The sequence below is a fragment of the Onychomys torridus genome, chromosome 22 (genome assembly GCF_903995425.1).
Source record: "Onychomys torridus chromosome 22, mOncTor1.1, whole genome shotgun sequence".
NCBI lineage: Eukaryota > Metazoa > Chordata > Mammalia > Rodentia > Cricetidae > Onychomys > Onychomys torridus.
In genome coordinates, this window is record NC_050464.1 from 38077227 (window position 1) to 38094871 (window position 17645).

The following is a 17645-nucleotide window of genomic DNA, read 5'->3' on the forward strand; positions in this document are numbered from 1 at the left end:
CTGCACCTCTACCCCTATAATAAGCTTCTCTAAGGCCACCAAAAGCCTGATCAAGCCGGGTTCTCCAGTCCCAGAGATGGAGGCCAGAGAAGTCGAGCACTGGGGCCAGGGAGGAAAGTTTTATAAATTGTAGGTGAGGAGTAATGACATGTCGGCCACAAGCTGGGTTTGTGCCTAAGTATGGTCAAAAGCTTAGCGCTTAGGCGGTGACTTGGGCAGCTGGCAGCAACTGGGGAGGAAGTAGTAATAGTTGCCGAGAAAGCCGAGTGGGCTTGTGGCACCTATCCCCAGAAGCTCTCTGAGTGGGTGGGGTTTGGAAAGAGAGGAATGGGGCTTTCTGGTCTGTGCAGAGTGGGGGTGGGGGCAGCTAGAGGTTCCAACCGAACGTAATCTTCCTGCCTCAGACTCCTGAGTCCTGGGGGTTACAGATGGGAGCCACTATCTGGTCTTGACTTAGTTTAGCTCAAACTATATTCATTTATGCGTCTGCTACTTGTGACCTGAAGGATCCTGAGATGGATGAGCTTAGTTATCAACTTGACTAGATGTAGAATCAACCAAAAGGCAAGCCACTGGGCACTCTCGGGAGGGATTGTTACTATTATTATTGTTCGATCAGGTCATTTGAATAGGGAAGACCCACTCAAAATGTGAGGGCACCTTCTGGTAGCCCAGATAGAAAGACACAGAGGAAGGACTCTGCTTTTTGCCTTCTTGCCCTCACTCTCAATGGGAAGTCCAACCATCCTGTTGCTGTGACATCCCTTACCGATATTAGAACCAATGTTTTTGGGATTCCAACATAGACTGAAGACCAGCTGCTGTCCAGGATCCTCCAGGCCTTTGTCGACAGACTGGGACTGCAGAGACCGCCAGCCTTGTGGACTGAACCATTCCTGGATTCTTGGCCTCTCCAGTGTGAGGCAGCCATTGTTGGATGAGCTGGACCAAGGCCTGTAAGCCAATCTAATAAATCCCCTTTCAATCTATTTGTAGCCTTTCCGCTCTGTTCCTTTAGGGAACCCTGAATAATACAGCTCCTTAAAGGAACAAGTGGACAGTTACACAGGAAACTGAGGCATCCATGAGGGTGTGGGGCCCTGGCTGGAGAGAAAGGGAACTGACCCTGGGGTGTGGAGGAAATGGAAGGCCCATCGTTTGAGGTCCTTCCTCCTGGAACTCTCAGTGTTTGTCTAATTTCTCCTTGGAGATAAATCAAACTCAGCGGGTTCCTCCTGGGTTTCCTGCTCCGACTTCCACAGGCTCCCGTAAGTCCTCAGCACCCTCCACTTCTTCCCTGAAGATCCTCACACTTTATCTCCACACATGGACAGAGCAGCGAGGCCCCTGGGCCTGTGGACTTTGCTCTTTTTTTCCCCTTGGGATTGGGGGAGCACCTTGGAAGGAAGTAGCATGGTCCCAAGTCCTCCCCAACCCCAGAGACTTTCACAGAAGTGTTTGTCGGTGTCTTGTAGTAAATGTTTCTCCATCCTCTTCTCCGAACATAAGGCAGGAGATAGGACTCTGAGGATGGCTCAGGGGGTGTAAGTGTTGACAGATGACCTAAGTTCAGATCCTAGAACCCATGCAAAAGATGAATGTAGTAACACAAGGGTCTATCATCCTAGAGCGCCTAAACCCAGAGAGGGACGTGGAGACAGGACATTCTCCAGAAGCCCACAGCTCAACTAACCTGGCTTGTACAATGGGGAGGAGCTCCTGTCTCCAAAATGAAGTGGAGAGGTCAGGCCCAGCACTGCAAGGCTGCCCTCTGACCTGTCCATGGAAGTCACGGCATTCCAGTGTCTGCACCCACCCACACAAACAGGTGCACAAACACACCGGCATACCCTCGCACATCACGTGACACACACAGGGATTCTTCATCTTCTGGGAATTCTGAGCTCAACAGACAAATATAAATTTAAAGGTAAACATGCAAATGTATGCATGAAATGCAAATAAACTCCACTCACTGGCTAGAACTTTTTTTTTTTTTTTTTTTGCTTTTTGAGACAGGGTTTCTCTGTGTAGCTTTGCACCTCTCCTGGAACTCACTTGGTAGACCAGGCTGGCCTGGACCTCACAGAGATCCGCCCACCTCTGCCTCCTGAGTGCTGGGATTAAAGGCGTGGGCCACCACTGCCTGGCTGGCTAGAACTTGTTTACATGGTTATACTCGGCCACAAAGAAGACAGGGAAATATAGTTTTTAGTCTTTAACAATGTATCTAGCTTACAATTCTGTTACCAGGAAGGAAAGGTAGAAGGCTCTTGATAGAAAACAGGAAGTGTTGTCACATTTTTTCCTTTATTTTTGTCCCTGTGGCTCCAGCATAGAACTAAAGAGTAAGGGAATCGTCCACATCAGAGCAGACGCAGCTCTGTAGAGTCCCTTCTACACCTGGTCTAGGATGAGGGGACCTGGAGCGGAAAGGGAGTAAGTAATAACAACTGGTGGCTGCTCTATTTAATAATTCTTAAAAATTGTCTGTGATGTTCATAGGTGTGTGTGTGCTCTGTGTGTGTATGTGTGTGTGTGAGTATGCTGGTGTATTCTGTGTGTGTGTGTATGCTGTGTGTGTATGCATTGTGTGTATGTGTATGCTCTGTGTGTGTATTCTGTGTGTGTGCATTGTGTGTATGTGTATGCTCTGTGTGTGTGCATTCTGTGTATGTGTGTGCTCTGTGTGTGTATGTGTATATGTGTGAGTATGCTGAGTGTGTATTCTGTGTGTGTGTGTGTGCGCATTGTGTGTATGTAGATGCTCTGTGTGTGTATGTTCTCTGTGTGTGTGCTGTGTGTGCATGTATGTGTGTGAGTATGCTGTGTGTGTATGTGTGTGTATGCTGTGTGTGTACATTGTGTGTATGTGTATGCTCTGTGTGTGTGAGTACGCTGAGTGTGTATTCTGTGTGTGTATGTGTATGCTGTGTGTGTGCATTGTGTGTATGTGTATGCTCTGTGTGTGTATGTTCTCTGGTGTGTGCTGTGTGTGTGTGTGTGTGTGTGTATGCTGTGTGTGTATGTGTGTGTATGCTGTGTGTGTGTACATTGTGTGTATGTGTATGCTCTGTGTGTGTGAGTATGCTGTGTGTGTATTCTCTGTGTGTGTGTGTGTGTATGCTGTGTGTGTGCATTGTGTGTATGTGTGTGCATTCTGTGTGTGCATTCTGTGTGTGTGTATGTGTGTATGTGTGTGTATGCTGTGTGTGTGTGTATGTGTATGCTCTCTGTGTGTGTATTCTGTGTGTGTGTGCTCTGTGTGTGTGTGAGTATGCTGTGTGTGTATTCTGTGTGTGTGTGTGAGTATGCTGTGTGTGTATTCTGTGTGTGTGTGCTCTGTGTGTGTGAGTATGCTGTGTGTGTATTCTGTGTGTGTGTATGTGTGTGTTTATGTGTGTGTATGCTGTGTGTGTGTTCTCTGTGTATGTGTATTCTGTGTGTATGCTGTGTGTGTGCATTGTGTGTATGTGTATGCTCTGTGTGTGTGTGTATGTGTGTGTATGCTGTGTGTGTGTATGTGTATGCTCTGTGTGTGTGTATTCTGTGTGTGTGTGTGTATTCTGTGTGTGTGTATTCTGTGTGTGTGTGTGTGTGTGTGTGTGTGTGTGTGTGTGTGTATTCTGTGTGTATAAGCACCACTGGAAGCATTTGGAGTTGCAGCTGTGAACTGCAAGTGCTGGGTGCTGGGAATCGAACTTGGGTTCTGTGTGAGAACAGTGTGTGCTCTCAATCCCTGAGCTATCTCTCTCCAAGCCTTCATCCTGGGCAGGAGGAATAATGCATGTCAGGATCAAGAGGAGAGGTCCAGTTTGCAGGAGGGTGGTGACTGGAGGAGGGACACAGGGGTCAGGGAGGGAGAGCTGAGGTCCTCAAGGACAGGAGCAGTGTGTGGTGGTGATGGCCACCATCTCTGAACAGACATACACACTGGTGTGTCAGTTCTACTAGCAATTAGGAGACACTTGCATTTTTGTTCTCTTGATTATCAAACAGGGTGACTGACTGATTACCAATCTAAGCCTGTTGTGGTAAGGAAATAAAATGGCATGTGGTCTGTGCTGGTCCTAGTACACTGAAAGTCTCAAGAAATAATAGCCCCAGTCTGTAGAATTCATAGTTTGATTGCTTTAGCCTAGGCAAGGGACTGAGTCTATCTTGGGTCAGGTGATTGTCCCTCGCCAATCTGCTAAGGCCAGAGGGTAAAGTCATTGGTGTCAACAGGATTACTGAGAATTGGAGAAGGCTAGCAGGATGATGAAGGCAGACTTCCTGGCATGTGCCTACTCTGGAGGGAGGCCAGGTAGGAGAGAAAAATATCCTCCAGGAGACATGAGAGAGCCCGGACATTTCCCGAAAGCCTTTCTGGTTCCTCTTCCTCAGCTTCTGTGTAAACATAATCTCCTATGTTCTGTCTATCTGTCTATTTTCGAGACAGGGTTTCTCTGTGTAGTTCTGGAACTCACTCTGTAGACCAGGCTGGCTTAGAACTAACTCAGAGACCTGCTTGTCTCTGCCTCCAGAGTACTGGGATTAAAGGTGTGCATCCCCACCTCCTGGCTACTTTCCTATAGTTTAAGACACCCCCCCACTCCCCCCCCCCCCCCACCCTGCCGCCATACACACAGACACCATCTGTAAAATGTAGAAGGGTTGTTATTCCTACAGGTCCACCTAACCCCAAGGCAGCTGTGATGACGGTCAAATGACATTGTCTATGGAGACTCTGATACACAGGCCACACCAGTGTATGGGATTCTGCATGTGTTGAGGGACAGATAAGTGAACTGTGTTGAGCTGCTGACACAGAGGTCTCAGGGCAGAAAAGATGTCCCACTTGGGTTTATTCAGTGACATAAGGATGATGAAAAGGAGAATTTGGGAGAAAAGAGGGACAAACAGCTCATGTAACCTCTCCCTGGGCATGAATGAGGGCTTTGGCTTTCGCCTCTTGCTGTGTGGGGCTCTATTCTGTGGGTGAGTGGCTCTCTTTCTGTATTTAAGTAAGGGCTTGGGTGGATCTGTCCTTTACTGTTTAGCTTCTTTCAGTCCTGACTATATAATCCTTTACTGTACCAGGCCCGACTTTCCAAGATTGAAAAGTAGCCAATGGATGGAGTCTACCCTCATCACCTTTGATCCAAGAGGGTTTAGAGAGAGGGAGGCCATAGCTACCCACCAGTATGGGGTTTGTAAAGGTCACTTGGGTGTATCTTCAGAGAATGACATGTGGGCTAAGGGCACCTGAAACTATGTGGACTCTAAAATGGCGTCAGACACAATGAAGGCAATGTTGAAGGGTTCATCGTCATTCTTTGGTTCATTTATTCATTCAGCAGGCACATGTCAAACATATACACTGAATTGGTACCATTCTAGACCACAAGGGCCAAGGCATAAGGAATTAAAAAAAAATCAAGTCTCAATAGACTAGAGAGATAGAGCTAACAAAGCAACGTGATTAATATCCCACTTCCCTTCTCAGAAGTCCACTGTGGATGAAGAGAGAGAATATGACCATTAAATGACTTGGCCAGCTGCATGGGCTGTGTAGGAGTCGTTTTCACACTTGAGCATGCATCAGAATAACTTGGACGGTTTGTTAGGACACTGAACCCTGATCTCAGTGGATTATCTGGCTTGGGCTAATATTCCTTTCTAACAGGCTCCTGGAGTGACAGTGAGTCTGTCAATCTGAGGTCTGTACTTTGAGATTCAGTGACTTACAAGTCTGAGTCTTGAAAGATGAGAACATGGGTCAGGGAGAAAGGATAGCTGACGCAAAGTGATGGAGGTGTGACTCAGCATTGGTGTGAGTTTTGAGTATTCAGGAGACCCGTGCGTTTTGAGTGGGGAAGGAGAAGGAAGAGGGCTCAGCTTAATGATACTAAAGACTGGCTATTAAGCAAAGAGACTTGAACTTCATGCTGAATGTATGGGAAAACACAGGAGGGTTTTAAGCAAAAGAAGGACATGTTGATATTTAGGCTACAGAAAGAACACAGCATCTGGGTAAAAGGATGAGGCGGGGAGAGGCATAAGACCATAGGTGTTGACATCATGCACAGCGGACTAGGGCTAGCTCACCCTACTGAGCTGGATGGTGTCACAGTCTTTGATCTGTAGCTCTGCAAGGCTGCAATCATCTTCCAGCTCCTCGTCCTCCAACATCAGTACCTGGTCATCTGTATAAAGCCCTACAGCGTCTTCAATTTTCCTCTTCAGGTCGTAGATGGTAGCATCAGGGTCGATGGCATAAGGCTTGCTCTGGCCACTGGAATCCTTCACAAAGACCTGGATCTCTGGAGGAAAGGTCTCCAGCGCCCGGACGGTCACCTTAGAGAAGATTCCATAATCGGAAAGGGACTTCTGGCTGCTGAGCAGTAGCCTATCCCCTTGAGGCTCCTGGAAAGAGAGGCGTAGATCCCCGGAGATGTCGTTTTTTCTCTTGATCTCTGCCTTCATCTTCCAGATGGGGCTGTAGGGGTCTGCCCAGAGGCTCCATGTTTCTCTCCCTGTCTGTTTTACCATCACCTGAACGTCCCTTGCTCGCTGCGAGAGAGGTAAGAAAGAGAAAGAGCATCTGTGTGGTAAGAACTGTCTACAGAGGTTCTCTCTTCTAGCTCCTGATAGAATTTACCATCTACTGAGACAAAGTAGGAGGTGCTGAGGAATTACGTAGGGTAAAAGGAAAGCTACTTGGCCACCCTAGGCTTAGAGTACCACCAAGTCACACTGTGTTCCTCGACTTACCCAAACTGGAGCAACAACTGGTGTCTAAATAATATTCTTCCTGTGTGGAGCTATGCAGAACCTTCACCCACTACAGGCACACAACTGTGTCATATTTAGCCTGGAAACTGCAGTGATGTAGTTGAATGTCTGTGCCTGGCTTTAGGAGGGTTGTTCAAGGGAGACCACTGTTCCAGCAAAAGTCTGCCACAGGGTACTGGTTCTAGACATTAAAACACTTCCTAGAATGCTGACATATTTGCTGAAAAGATGGCTTGCCTCTGGGATGGTTTCCTGGTCGGTTGAATGGGATATCCCTCACAGTCTTGGGCATTTGAACACCTGGCTCTTGGTTGGTGGAACTGTTTGAGGAGACTTAGAGGGTGTGGCCCTGCTGGGGCTGTTGGAGCAGAGGGGTGCTGGTATGTCACTGGGACAGGTTTTAGGATTTCAAAAGCCCCCAGCATTCACTGTTCACTGTTTTGGCCTCCTGCTTATCACTGAAGATGTGAGCTCCAACCCCATGCTCGCCTGCTGCCACATGTCCCCGCCATGACGGAGGACTCACCCCTGTGCACCTGTAAGTGCAAACAAACTCTCCCTTCTATAGGTTGCCTTGCCCATGGTGTTTTATCACAGCCACAGAGCAGTAACAGAAACAGGTTTCAATGTCTTATTTGTTTAGCACAATCCTAGCATAAGCCCCTTGAGCAGGTGAAATCAACATGACCCCATGTCATGCTCAAAAGTGCCCTGATTTGGACTCCGTGTCATAGGGTAATGCCTTTTGGATCTGTATGTATGTGTGGCTAGGGAATTGTCTGTTAGATAGTTCAGTAAAGGACTGACCCGTTGAAAAATAACTTAGGTGAGAACACACAGAGTCACGGGCACACTCCAAGTGTAGGCCCTACTTACAGAAGGGAGGTAAGTGGGGGCAAGTGGACGCCTGGGAGACGGGATTTCTGAGAAACTAGGAGTTGAGATGGAGGGAGACTTAAGTGGATGATTCTTGTTTCATTTTTCTTGCTTCCCAAGAGTCCCTTGGTTTGGGGAACATTCTCAGCCACTGGGACTTGATGGCCAGGTGACAGGTCCCTGTCAGACCCTGTTTGTCTGCTTTGCCTCTCTTGCTGTGAGCCACTGTCCTGTTCTGAGGACAGATTCTGAATTCCTCCAGAAGATAAAAAGTGGTACAAGGGACAGGATTTATGTGGGCTTAGCAGGTCAGGGAAAGAGTTCAATCCTAAATTCAATCCTTGTGTCCAAGAGTTGGATTCGACTTAGTGCTCAGATCCAAGATCGCTGTGGCCAAGGGGGCAAGGCCATCCACAGGAAGGCTGCGTGGCTGGTCTGCAGTGGGTTGTAGGGACCTTAGTTTGTTTTTTTTTTTTTTTTAAACTTATTACAGTTACTATTTAGATAGCAAGAAACCATTCTTTGATGGCCCACCAAAGGGGGAACTATAACTCTAGAGAGAGCCAATGGGGTAGACAGATGTGAGTAAACTCTTTGTCTCTGTAGTGAGTACAGTGCAGGGCAGTTTGCCTGCCCATCTTACAGGGCCTAGACGTCTGTAGATGAGAACTGGGCTGCAATACCTGTTGCCTGTTTTGGGACTTATGGGCGCTGAGGGAAGAGCTACGGGTATTCCATATGAGTGTTAATACGCGTCCTGACTATGATACTGTACCGGTACATCCCAGCCCCCGCTGGGGTCTTCAGTCCAGCAACAGGGCTGCCTCAGGCAGAAAGAAGCTTCTTTGGCCACCAGGTCCCACCCACTTTTACTTCCTAAGTCGTTGGTGGGGTCAGCGGGGTCTAGAATGATGGGCCTGGGGAGAGAATGGAAGCAGAGCCCTGTTACAGTCAGGATACTGGCCTCTGGCACTCATGTCTGTGGAATCAATTATAAAGCACATTATAATGGTAAATTGTCATGTGATGTTTAAGCTCACTAACAAGCTGGCTCTGGAGCCACAACCCCCACAGTTTTAAAGCCAAATATGTATGGCAAAGTTCTTCCAAGACTCTCTGTCTCGGGTCTGGCTGCCCCTCCCACCTGCCAACCCGTAATGGGAAAACGGAAAAGAAGCAATAACAATAATAACAGCAAAATGCTTTTACTCTTGAACCTCGAGAACAGCAGGAGGGTGGGGGATGGGACTGTTTCCACCCAGAGGCTACTGCTGTTTATCCCATGCTACAGAGGAAACAGGGGGCTGGAGGTTCAGCCATGGGTCAGCCATGGGAAGCTCATCCTTGGAGAGACAGATCAGTTGGGAATGCGGATGACCCCTCCACGTCCCTGGGTGACCTCTGCAGGGTGTTGTAAGTAGTTTGATGCTATTCCTTTTGTTTGCTCTCCTGCTTAGGCTTCTCCAGTGGTCTCTGCTAGATCTGTGAACACCCGATTTGATCTGATGATATTCTGCTATTGGCTGCTTCTCTCTACCCGCTACTTGCTATTTTTTAATTTTATTTCTGCTTGCTATATACTTCTTATTAACCCACTCATTTGAAATGGGAAGTATGGCCAACAGAACATTCTTCAGAATGTCCAGGACAGGGGTGGTAGGCACCATTGGGTCGGAACAAGGCCTACAAGTAAAGCCCTTCATTAGGAGTGGAGCCTAAGAAAACTCAAGAGACTGGATCTCTGAGATCTTGCTGGACATGCTCTTTCTTGTGCTGGAAAGCAGGTGTTGAGAGAAGGCTAGAGCCGCTGCAACCTTGAAGGGATAACCTGGAAAGTGAAGCCCTGGGAAGGGCAGGGCTGAACAACTCACGGAAAGAAACCTTGGTGACATAGCTGTACTTCAGGTTTACCTCTGAATGTTTTCAATTGCAAAAGCCATGTGAGTCCTTCAGTCAGGGTTTCCATTCCCTAAAGCCATAAACACTGTGCTTGGTGATACTCACCGGTCTCTCTTCAGCTGTTGTTTAAGAAAGTTCCCGACGACCTCATTTTGGAAATTGTAGTACTTGGTCCAGTAGACGCAGATGTCTTGGTAGTCCCTGAGGAGCTCCATCACGGCGACAAACCCTTCATCCAAATTGAAGTTTTCACTGCTCTCTGTACCCTGTTCCCAGGCGTAGATGGTCAGAAGCTCCAGCGAATATTTTGGGGGCAATGCTGCTCTTCTATATTTACTCCTCAGGTACTGGAGAAAGAGGTGGGGGGGAAGAGGGAAGGAAGAGTGGGGGAAGAGAGGGGGAGGAAAGGAGGGAGGGAGAGAGAGAGAAAACGTATTCTTGATGCTCTAAAAACTTTCGGTTTCCTCCATTGCTTCCTGTGACAGAGCCATGAACTGGTGGCCCCTGGGTGGGCTTTGGTCTGGGGTCTCCCGCGGACCATCTGCACATGAGCCCATGCTTTTCAGTTAGAATGGAGATCAGGCAACATGGCGGACACAGGGAATAACTGAGAAAAATCTAAAACACACAGACGGCTCAGAACAGAATAAACGGAATGGAATAAAAGAAGAAAGAATGGCATCAGATGTTTAATTCCTCCAAAATTAATTACGAATTTATTTTCTTTAATTTATGTGTCTGTGGGGAATCATAGACACCTCACCCCTTTCACCTTCTCGCCCGCCATATCTTCCTTTTCCTCCTCCTCCTTCTATTTTTTTTTTTTTTTTTTTGTAACCCATGGAGTCCAGTTGGAGCGGCCCTATGTGCATGGATGTGGGGCCATCCACCAGAGCATGGGCAACCTGTCAGGAGCCACACCCCGAGGAGAAAATGGACTCTCCCTCTCCCACTCTCCCAGCAGCCATCAACAGCCAGCGGCTCTCCACTCTGCTCTCCCCCGGTGACGCTGGCATGCTGACCGGATTAATCTTGCTCACGCAGACTGCTGTGAGCACCGGAGTCTGTCACATCCAGGAGACACCGTTTCCTAGCCACCCTCCCTGACCTCTGGCTCAGCCTCCTGCTGCCTCCTCTCCACAGGTCTCCTCAGACGTCCTGGCAGGGCTGAGTAACTCCACTGTCACTTGTCATGAGTCTGTGGTGGCTCCTGTGTCTTCTCAATGAGAGCAGAGAGCTGCACTAAGCTGTGGGTTTAACGCTAAGCCTTTAGAAGACAATTCGATGCCGTGTCCATTAGGAAAACAACAGTAGTAGAATCTAGGAAAAGCCCAGGTGATTTTTATTTTCGAGACAGAGTCTTTCTGTGTAGCCCAGGCTAGCCTGAAACTTGCAGTCCTTTTGCCTCAGGCTCCTATGTGTTGGAACTACAGGCGTGCTCCCAATGATTTTGCCGTGTGTGTGTGTGTGTGTGTGTGTGTGTGTGTGTGTGTGTGTGTGTGTGGTGAGGGAGGGGTGCTTGCCACACATGTGACGGTCACAGGCCAACCTTGGGTGTCAATCCTCATTTTCTGCCTGGTAACAAAAACAGCAGTTTTGGGCATAAAAATGAGCAACAGTCAAGGGTTAGGGATATAGCTTAGAGGCTGAGTGCTTTTCTAGCATGCACAAGGTCCTGGGTTCAAGCCCTCAGAACTTAAAAAGAAAACCAGTCAAGTACAGCAGAATGGGTGCCCAGGATTAGTTCCCATTAGATTTGTGGATTTAATAGTTTTAACAAAGGAAGTATTTTAGTTTGGTGAGAAAAGGATGCATAATTCAAAATGTGATGTACAACTTGTTAGCCATTTGGAAGAAAATAAAGTCATGCCATCTTCAAGTGGAAGTTAAAAATGGATTAATATATATATTAAAACTATTACAAGACAATTAGGTGGTTGTTAAACACACACAAGTCCAGTTGGAGTTGCCCTCATGAGCATGGGTTAGCATATCACCACACTGATGTACACACATGCATGCACACAAAAGTTTTTACCTTTTTAATACGCATTTTATGCTGTTTGAATTTTTATGATGGGTCCATTGTAATATTCAAATAATCATATATGTATTTTTTTCTATGGAGAGAGAGAGGTGGTTCAGATAAGTAACCAAAATCTATCATAGAAAGTCAGGAATATTCATCTGCAGAAATCTGAGCCAGGGAGAGGGCTCAGTGGGTAAAGTGTTTTCCATGCAAGGGTAAGGACCAGAGTTCAGCTCTCCAGAAGCCATATAAATGCTGAGTGGGTATTATATAGCATGCCTATAATCCCAGTTCTTGGGAGGCAGAGACAGGATCTCCCTGGAGCAAGCTAGCTAGACAGCCATGTAGACAAGCCTACAGTCAACCTTGTCCCAGTATATATGGAGGAGATTGAGGAAGACTCTTGACATCAACCTGAGGCCCATACACACATACACATACAAATACACCTCTCTCTCTCTCTCTCTCTCTCTCTCTCTCTATCTATATATATATATATATATATATATATATATATATATATATATATAAATTTGGAAAAAAAGAAATCATTTTGTCCTTAAATTATGTGTAAATGTGTGTTAGTGGTCAAGTATGTGCATGTGAGTACAGTGCCTTTGGAGGCCAGAAGAGGGCATTAGATTCCCTGTAGCTGGAGTTAAGGTAGCTGTGAGCTGCCTAGTGTGGGAGTTGGCAATTGAACTTGAGTCTTGTGCAAGAGCAATACATGCTCTTAACAGCTGATCTCTCTCCAGTCCACCCTGTTCTTAAAGTTGGCCTAGTTAGAGCCAGTAGGTGAATGGGGTATTGATGAAAATATCTGCAGCACAGATGGGAGGAATGGTAAATACCTTCAGTTCATGAGGTCTAAAGTTGACAAGGAAACGACAAAGTACAATGTGCAGATGACAGAAATAGACGGCGCTCTTAGATTTGGTGCCAAAGGTCAACCGCAGGTGTGTTTGTTTAAAGGGTGGACCAGTGGGATGGCATGATGCCAGTTACCTAGTCTTTTGAGTGTGAGCTGTGTGAATACAGAAACAAGACAAAAGAAAACATGGAAAGCCAGCCACTGTGTTGTGGCTGGTCACACGAGACTGCATGGGAGTTTCACTTCCTTGCTTATGCATTTTTAGAGTTGTTTTTTTTTTTTATAATGAGCCTTTGCAGTACTCAGATAACCAGAAAGAAATGCTATTGTGAAGAACCGTCCCTGTTACTCTCTAACCTCAGCTAGTTTCCTCATCTCCTGTTAGGAATTTGGTAGAAAGACTGAATGGGGAAATCCTGTAGCATGTACAGCCTCGATCTTCGGACCTAACTAGTATTTCATAATGGCCTCTATTATTGTTATTATGGTTATCAAAATGCCGCATGTCTGTTTGTCCTCACCGGTAGGCACTGAATTGCCCTTGGGGAAGGTGTCACTGGAAGCAGGAGAGTCTACGCGAGACACAAACCCCATCGCCACAATAATGCCTGGCTCTGATACTGTGCTGCGCATGGCAGGTCGTGAATAGCCTCCATCTGTCCAGTTTCATTCACTCTGCATCCTGCCTCTCATCCCCACTCCATCTCTCTCAGTGGTGCCGAGGACCGAACCCAGGCCTTAAGCATCCCAAGCAAGCTCCCTGCCAACAAGCGACATCCCTAGCCCATTTTTGTTTGTTTTCCCACTCATTAAAAAAAAAACAAACCAATGCTGAGCTGTGCCCACCTGCCCTTCCCTCTTCTCCCAGCCCTCACCTGCAGGTACCAGAACTTCACCAGCCGAAGGAGGTTCTTCAGTTTCACGGGGCGGCTTTTCACAAAATGCCTCTGCAACTCTGTGAAGCTTGGAGAGAACTCCCCAGGGTAGCCATGGCTGTTTATTAGATCTTCATAGATTTCTGATGCTGGTTTCAAGTCTCGGGAAAGGTGTCCTGGGAGGAGAAAGTTATCTGGTCAGGAAACTCTAGCTTTTGAGATGGGAAAGATAGGAAGCCCTCCCTCCCTCCCTCCCTCCTTCATCCTCCTCCTTCCCTCCCTGTTCCCCTCCCTCCCTCCCTTCTGTCCTTTCTTGACAGGGTCTCTGTGTATCCCAAGCTATCATTGGGCTTATGATCCACCTGCCTTGGCTTCCCGAGTACAGCAATACAAGTTATAAAATGTGAAGACATGAGAGTCTTGTTTTAAAGAATATTCTCATCCAGTTCTGTCTGACTCCAAAGACCTTAGAATGATTGTTTGATCTGGTGTTTTCCAGAGGGTGGGGAGGAAATCATTTTGATGAATCCTCTTTGCCCAGGTACATGGGAACCCATGCATTTATGGGATCTTCACGGTATATTTCCAGTCCCGCCTACCCACTAAAGAGCAAACTCCATTGGTTTCTACTTTCTCTAAACTCTTCCAGAAGGAAGAGACCCCAGAACCTCTGAAGCTGACCCACCACAGGATTTACCCAAAGCATCATAAGCTGGGAGAACATCCATCCGAATAATGCAGTCACTCTTCCTGGGCTGGACCTTTAAGGTCAGGGAGCGAGGGGTCCGATTCCCCTCTCTGTGTTTAACCACAGTGATATTGTACGCCAGGCTTCTCCTGCAGTGAAGGAGCTTGTCCTCAATGAAGTCGATGATGAATTCTCGGTGTCTCACCTGATGTTTGAAACTGGAGAAGCAGCTCAGGAACAGAACTATGTCCTGGTCAGATCTGTGGTTCAGCATTGTCCCTTTTCCTGAGGAGCCTCCCTGTGGAGGGGACAGTGCGAAATTGACCTATCTTGAAATTTGGTGCTTTGAGATTTAGAGGTACAACAAAGGCATTGATGGTAAGTTCCCTATATAATCTTGCTATAGGGAACTTGCAGAGGGAAGCCTTTGGCTGGGCTGCAATGGTGCACGCCTTTAATCCCAGCACTCAGGAGACAGAAGGAGGTGGATCTACATGAATTTGAGGCCAGCCAGGTCTACTGTTGTGGAATAATTTAAGATGTGTTACATTCGTTTATGCTGTGGAATATTTGTTTAATGATCTAAAGATGTGTTGCATTCTTTTATGTTGTGTTTGTTTAACTCTGTGAAGCTGTGTTACTTTGCCTGCCTAGAACACCTGACTGGTTTAATAAAGAGCTGAACGGCCAGTAGCAAGGCAGGAGAAAGGCTAGGTGGAGCTGGCAAGCAGAGAGAATAAATAGGAGGAGAAATCTGTGAAGAGAGATTTGAGGAGTGAGAAAGAGGAGGAGAGAGGACTCCAGGGGCCAGCCAGCCAGCTACACAGCAGCCATGGAGAAAGAAATAAAGAAAGGTATACAGAAATCGAGAAAGATAAAAGCTCAGAGGCGAAAGATAGATGGGATAATTTAAGTTAAGAAAAGTTGGCTAGAAACAAGCCAAGCTAAGGCCAGGCATTCATAGGTAAGAACAAGCCTCATGTGATTTATTAGGGAGCTGGGTGGTGGGCGCCCCAAAGAGCCAAAAGAGTGAACAACAACAGCAACAACAATAACCCACTCAACTACTATCTATAGACTGAACTCCAGGACAGTCACAACTAGGCAGAGAAACCCTGTCTCTAAAAATCACATACACAAAAGAAGCCATTGGTCCCAATCACGGAGACTTTTGCTGTGCTATTGCAGGTTGGGCATCCCTAGTTCAAAACTGAGAAATCCCAGTGTTCCGAAATCTCAAACTTAAAAAACAAACACTTTTTAATGTATGTTTTTTTTTTGTTTTGTTTTTTTGTTTTCCTGCATGTATGTCTGTGTACCACACGAATGCCTGTTGTCCCCAGAGGCCAGAAGAGGCTGTGGGTGGGTCCTCCGGAACTAGAGTTACAGATGGTTATAAGCCACCATACTAGGGAAACAAAATATCAACCTCAGAGCTACAGCCCCAGCCCCAAACAAATTACTGTTTGAAAAATGCTATAATGAAACATAATACTGTTATCTAATTAAAAACCAAAACAGAACGAGGTGAGAGGGCGTGAATCTCAGGGCCTCCTTTCCCCCACCCCCGACAGTGCCTCACTAGGTAGCCAAGCCTGGAACTTGAAAGGTAGCCCAGACTTGACAGTCTTAAACTGGTAATCCTGCTTCAGTCTCCTGAGTGCTGGGGTTACAGGTGGGGCCTGCCACACCCAGCTCGAGACTTTCTCTCTATTGTTGTTTCTTTCAGATCCCAGAAGCAAAGAGGCTGCTAGAGGGCTGGACCTGGGAGCTGGCAGCCGAGTCAGAGGTTTGGAGAGCCAGAATACAAAAGGGGTGAGTTGCATCTTTTGAAGCAACTGTAGGAGCTTCCATTTCTGTCTGAAAACCCGTTTTGCTAACAGCTCTTCCTAATCTCTGGTGTCAGCTGTCTGTTTAGGGTCTTCATAATCCAAAGTCCTTTGTCTCCAGGCTTAACCTCTGTGGCCATGTCTCAGGGTTTCCAGATAAAGCCTGGCTTACTTCGGTTGATGTCAGATGTCTTTCATTTTAGCAAAATGAAGAACATCCAGATTTCTGATCTGAACTATCTTGGTTGAAGGGGACGTGTTGTAAGCTGGTGCTTTCCTGGGAGAAATGATGCTTTCTAAATAGATGCTTGCTTTATTGATTACCCAGGCGGCCCCTGGAATCCCATTGAGTTCACCAAGTACTCTCTTGCTAGGAAGTTTCTACATGACCAAGGGCACTAACTTAGAACAATAGGTTTCCTTTATGACATCAGAGGTAAAGTAGTATTTCTTAAGCAAGAAGCAAAGGCACACATTTATGGAAACTGGTCCACTCAGAGTTGAGAACCTAAATTCTCACTACCACCTCTGCCCTTCAGCTTTGCAAGACTAATTTTATGCACAAATGCCTTTTTTTGTGCTTTATCCATTTATTGCTTATAATAAACCCAAACTAAAGAAGAGGAGACTGAGGCTCAGAGCAGTGAGGTCCATCTCCCAAGATCACAAACTCCACAGGGCAGAGATGGGATTTGAACCCATGACCCTTTGTGCTCACCTTCACCACCTTAAGCACCTTGACTTCTTGGTCCAGAAACAGCTCATCACGGAAGCACTGGTCCCGAAGGAACCCCTCGATTCTCTCCCAGGCATCCTGCCCTTCCTCTTTCCAGTCCCTCTGGGGCTGAAGGCTGTGCTTCAGGAAGTGGTCCAGCTTGTCCCCAGGGGTCCCATACAGATCGGGGGTTGGATCCATCTCTGCAGGATCAACCTGTCTCTTGGGGTGAATCCTCTGTGTGTTTGCTCAGGGAGAAGTTTCCAGCCTTGCCCAGATGAAAGACTGGAGAAGGAAATGGAGAGACTTGTTTCAGCTTCCAGGGTGGGGAAAGGCTGAATGGTGTCTCCAGGCAACGCTCTGCTCCTCCCTCGTGATTGGCTATCTCAGCTCTGCAGCCAGCCAGACTGGGAAACGAAACTAGGCTTTCCCGAGAATTGAAAGTGAGAACCAGTTTCCTTTCTTCGAGGAAGGAAGGAACAAGAAGGAAGGCCCAGGAGTGTTCTGACAGGCTGTGGGGAGCACTGGATATGTCTTTTCAACGGTCCTAGTGGTAGTGATTGGCCAGATAATTGCATCTGCTCCGGTGATCTGGCAGAGGCAAATCCAAACTCTCTTATTCAATCTTAATTACTAAATATGTCTCGGGCAAGTTAACACTGATGGTCATTACACAACATCCACACTCCAAGTTCCTGTCATCCTCAGCCTACCTCCCCAAGGCTGCTTACCTGTATGAGATGTCTTAGTCGAAGGTCACAGCCAGTCTTGAGGGCCAGACTCTCCAGCTGCAGGGCCGATCAAGGTGGCATCTCTCCGATGTCCCCAGATGTCCTGAAGATGTGAAGAGAGATGCATTGCTCTTGGTCTCTGCTTATAAACTGTCAAGCAGGCAAGGTGAGGTTCTTCTCTTGGGCAGTCGTGTGTCTGGTTATCTTGAGTGAGTGAGTGGTGTCACTGGGTCCTGGTTATCAGGTGAAGCCTTGGGATAGTGGGTTCCTGACTAAGCAATTTTTCATGTCTAAAAGGCATTTTGGGGGAAGGCAATACTCATCACAAATATTAACCCTCATACCACACCACACA

At 47.0% G+C, this 17645-nt stretch overlaps 1 protein-coding gene across 1 annotated transcript; it reads right to left on the reverse strand.

The window, feature by feature from the left end:
• Positions 1-5304: 5304 nt before the first annotated feature.
• On the reverse strand, positions 5305-16888 carry LOC118572124 (2'-5'-oligoadenylate synthase-like protein 2). Its single transcript, XM_036171509.1, has 6 exons — positions 16563-16888; positions 14025-14313; positions 13328-13503; positions 9658-9899; positions 8429-8570; positions 5305-6555 (listed from the first exon to the last, which is right to left on the reverse strand). Exons 1-6 carry the CDS (start codon positions 16758-16760, stop codon positions 6082-6084), a joined length of 1521 nt encoding a protein of 506 aa, XP_036027402.1. The 5' UTR covers positions 16761-16888; the 3' UTR covers positions 5305-6081.
• Positions 16889-17645: the final 757 nt, after the last annotated feature.

Coding starts and splice junctions, on each gene's coding strand:
- LOC118572124 (XM_036171509.1), bottom strand. CDS start 16,760: ATGGATCCAACCCCCGATCTGTATGGGACCCCTGGGGACAAGCTGGAC. Junction 9,900..13,327: donor TGAAGTTCTGGTACCTGCAG/GTGAGGGCTGGG, acceptor CTCTTTCTCCAG/TACCTGAGGAGTAAATATAG. Junction 6,556..8,428: donor GCGGGGGCTGGGATGTACCG/GTACAGTATCAT, acceptor CCTCTCTCGCAG/CGAGCAAGGGACGTTCAGGT.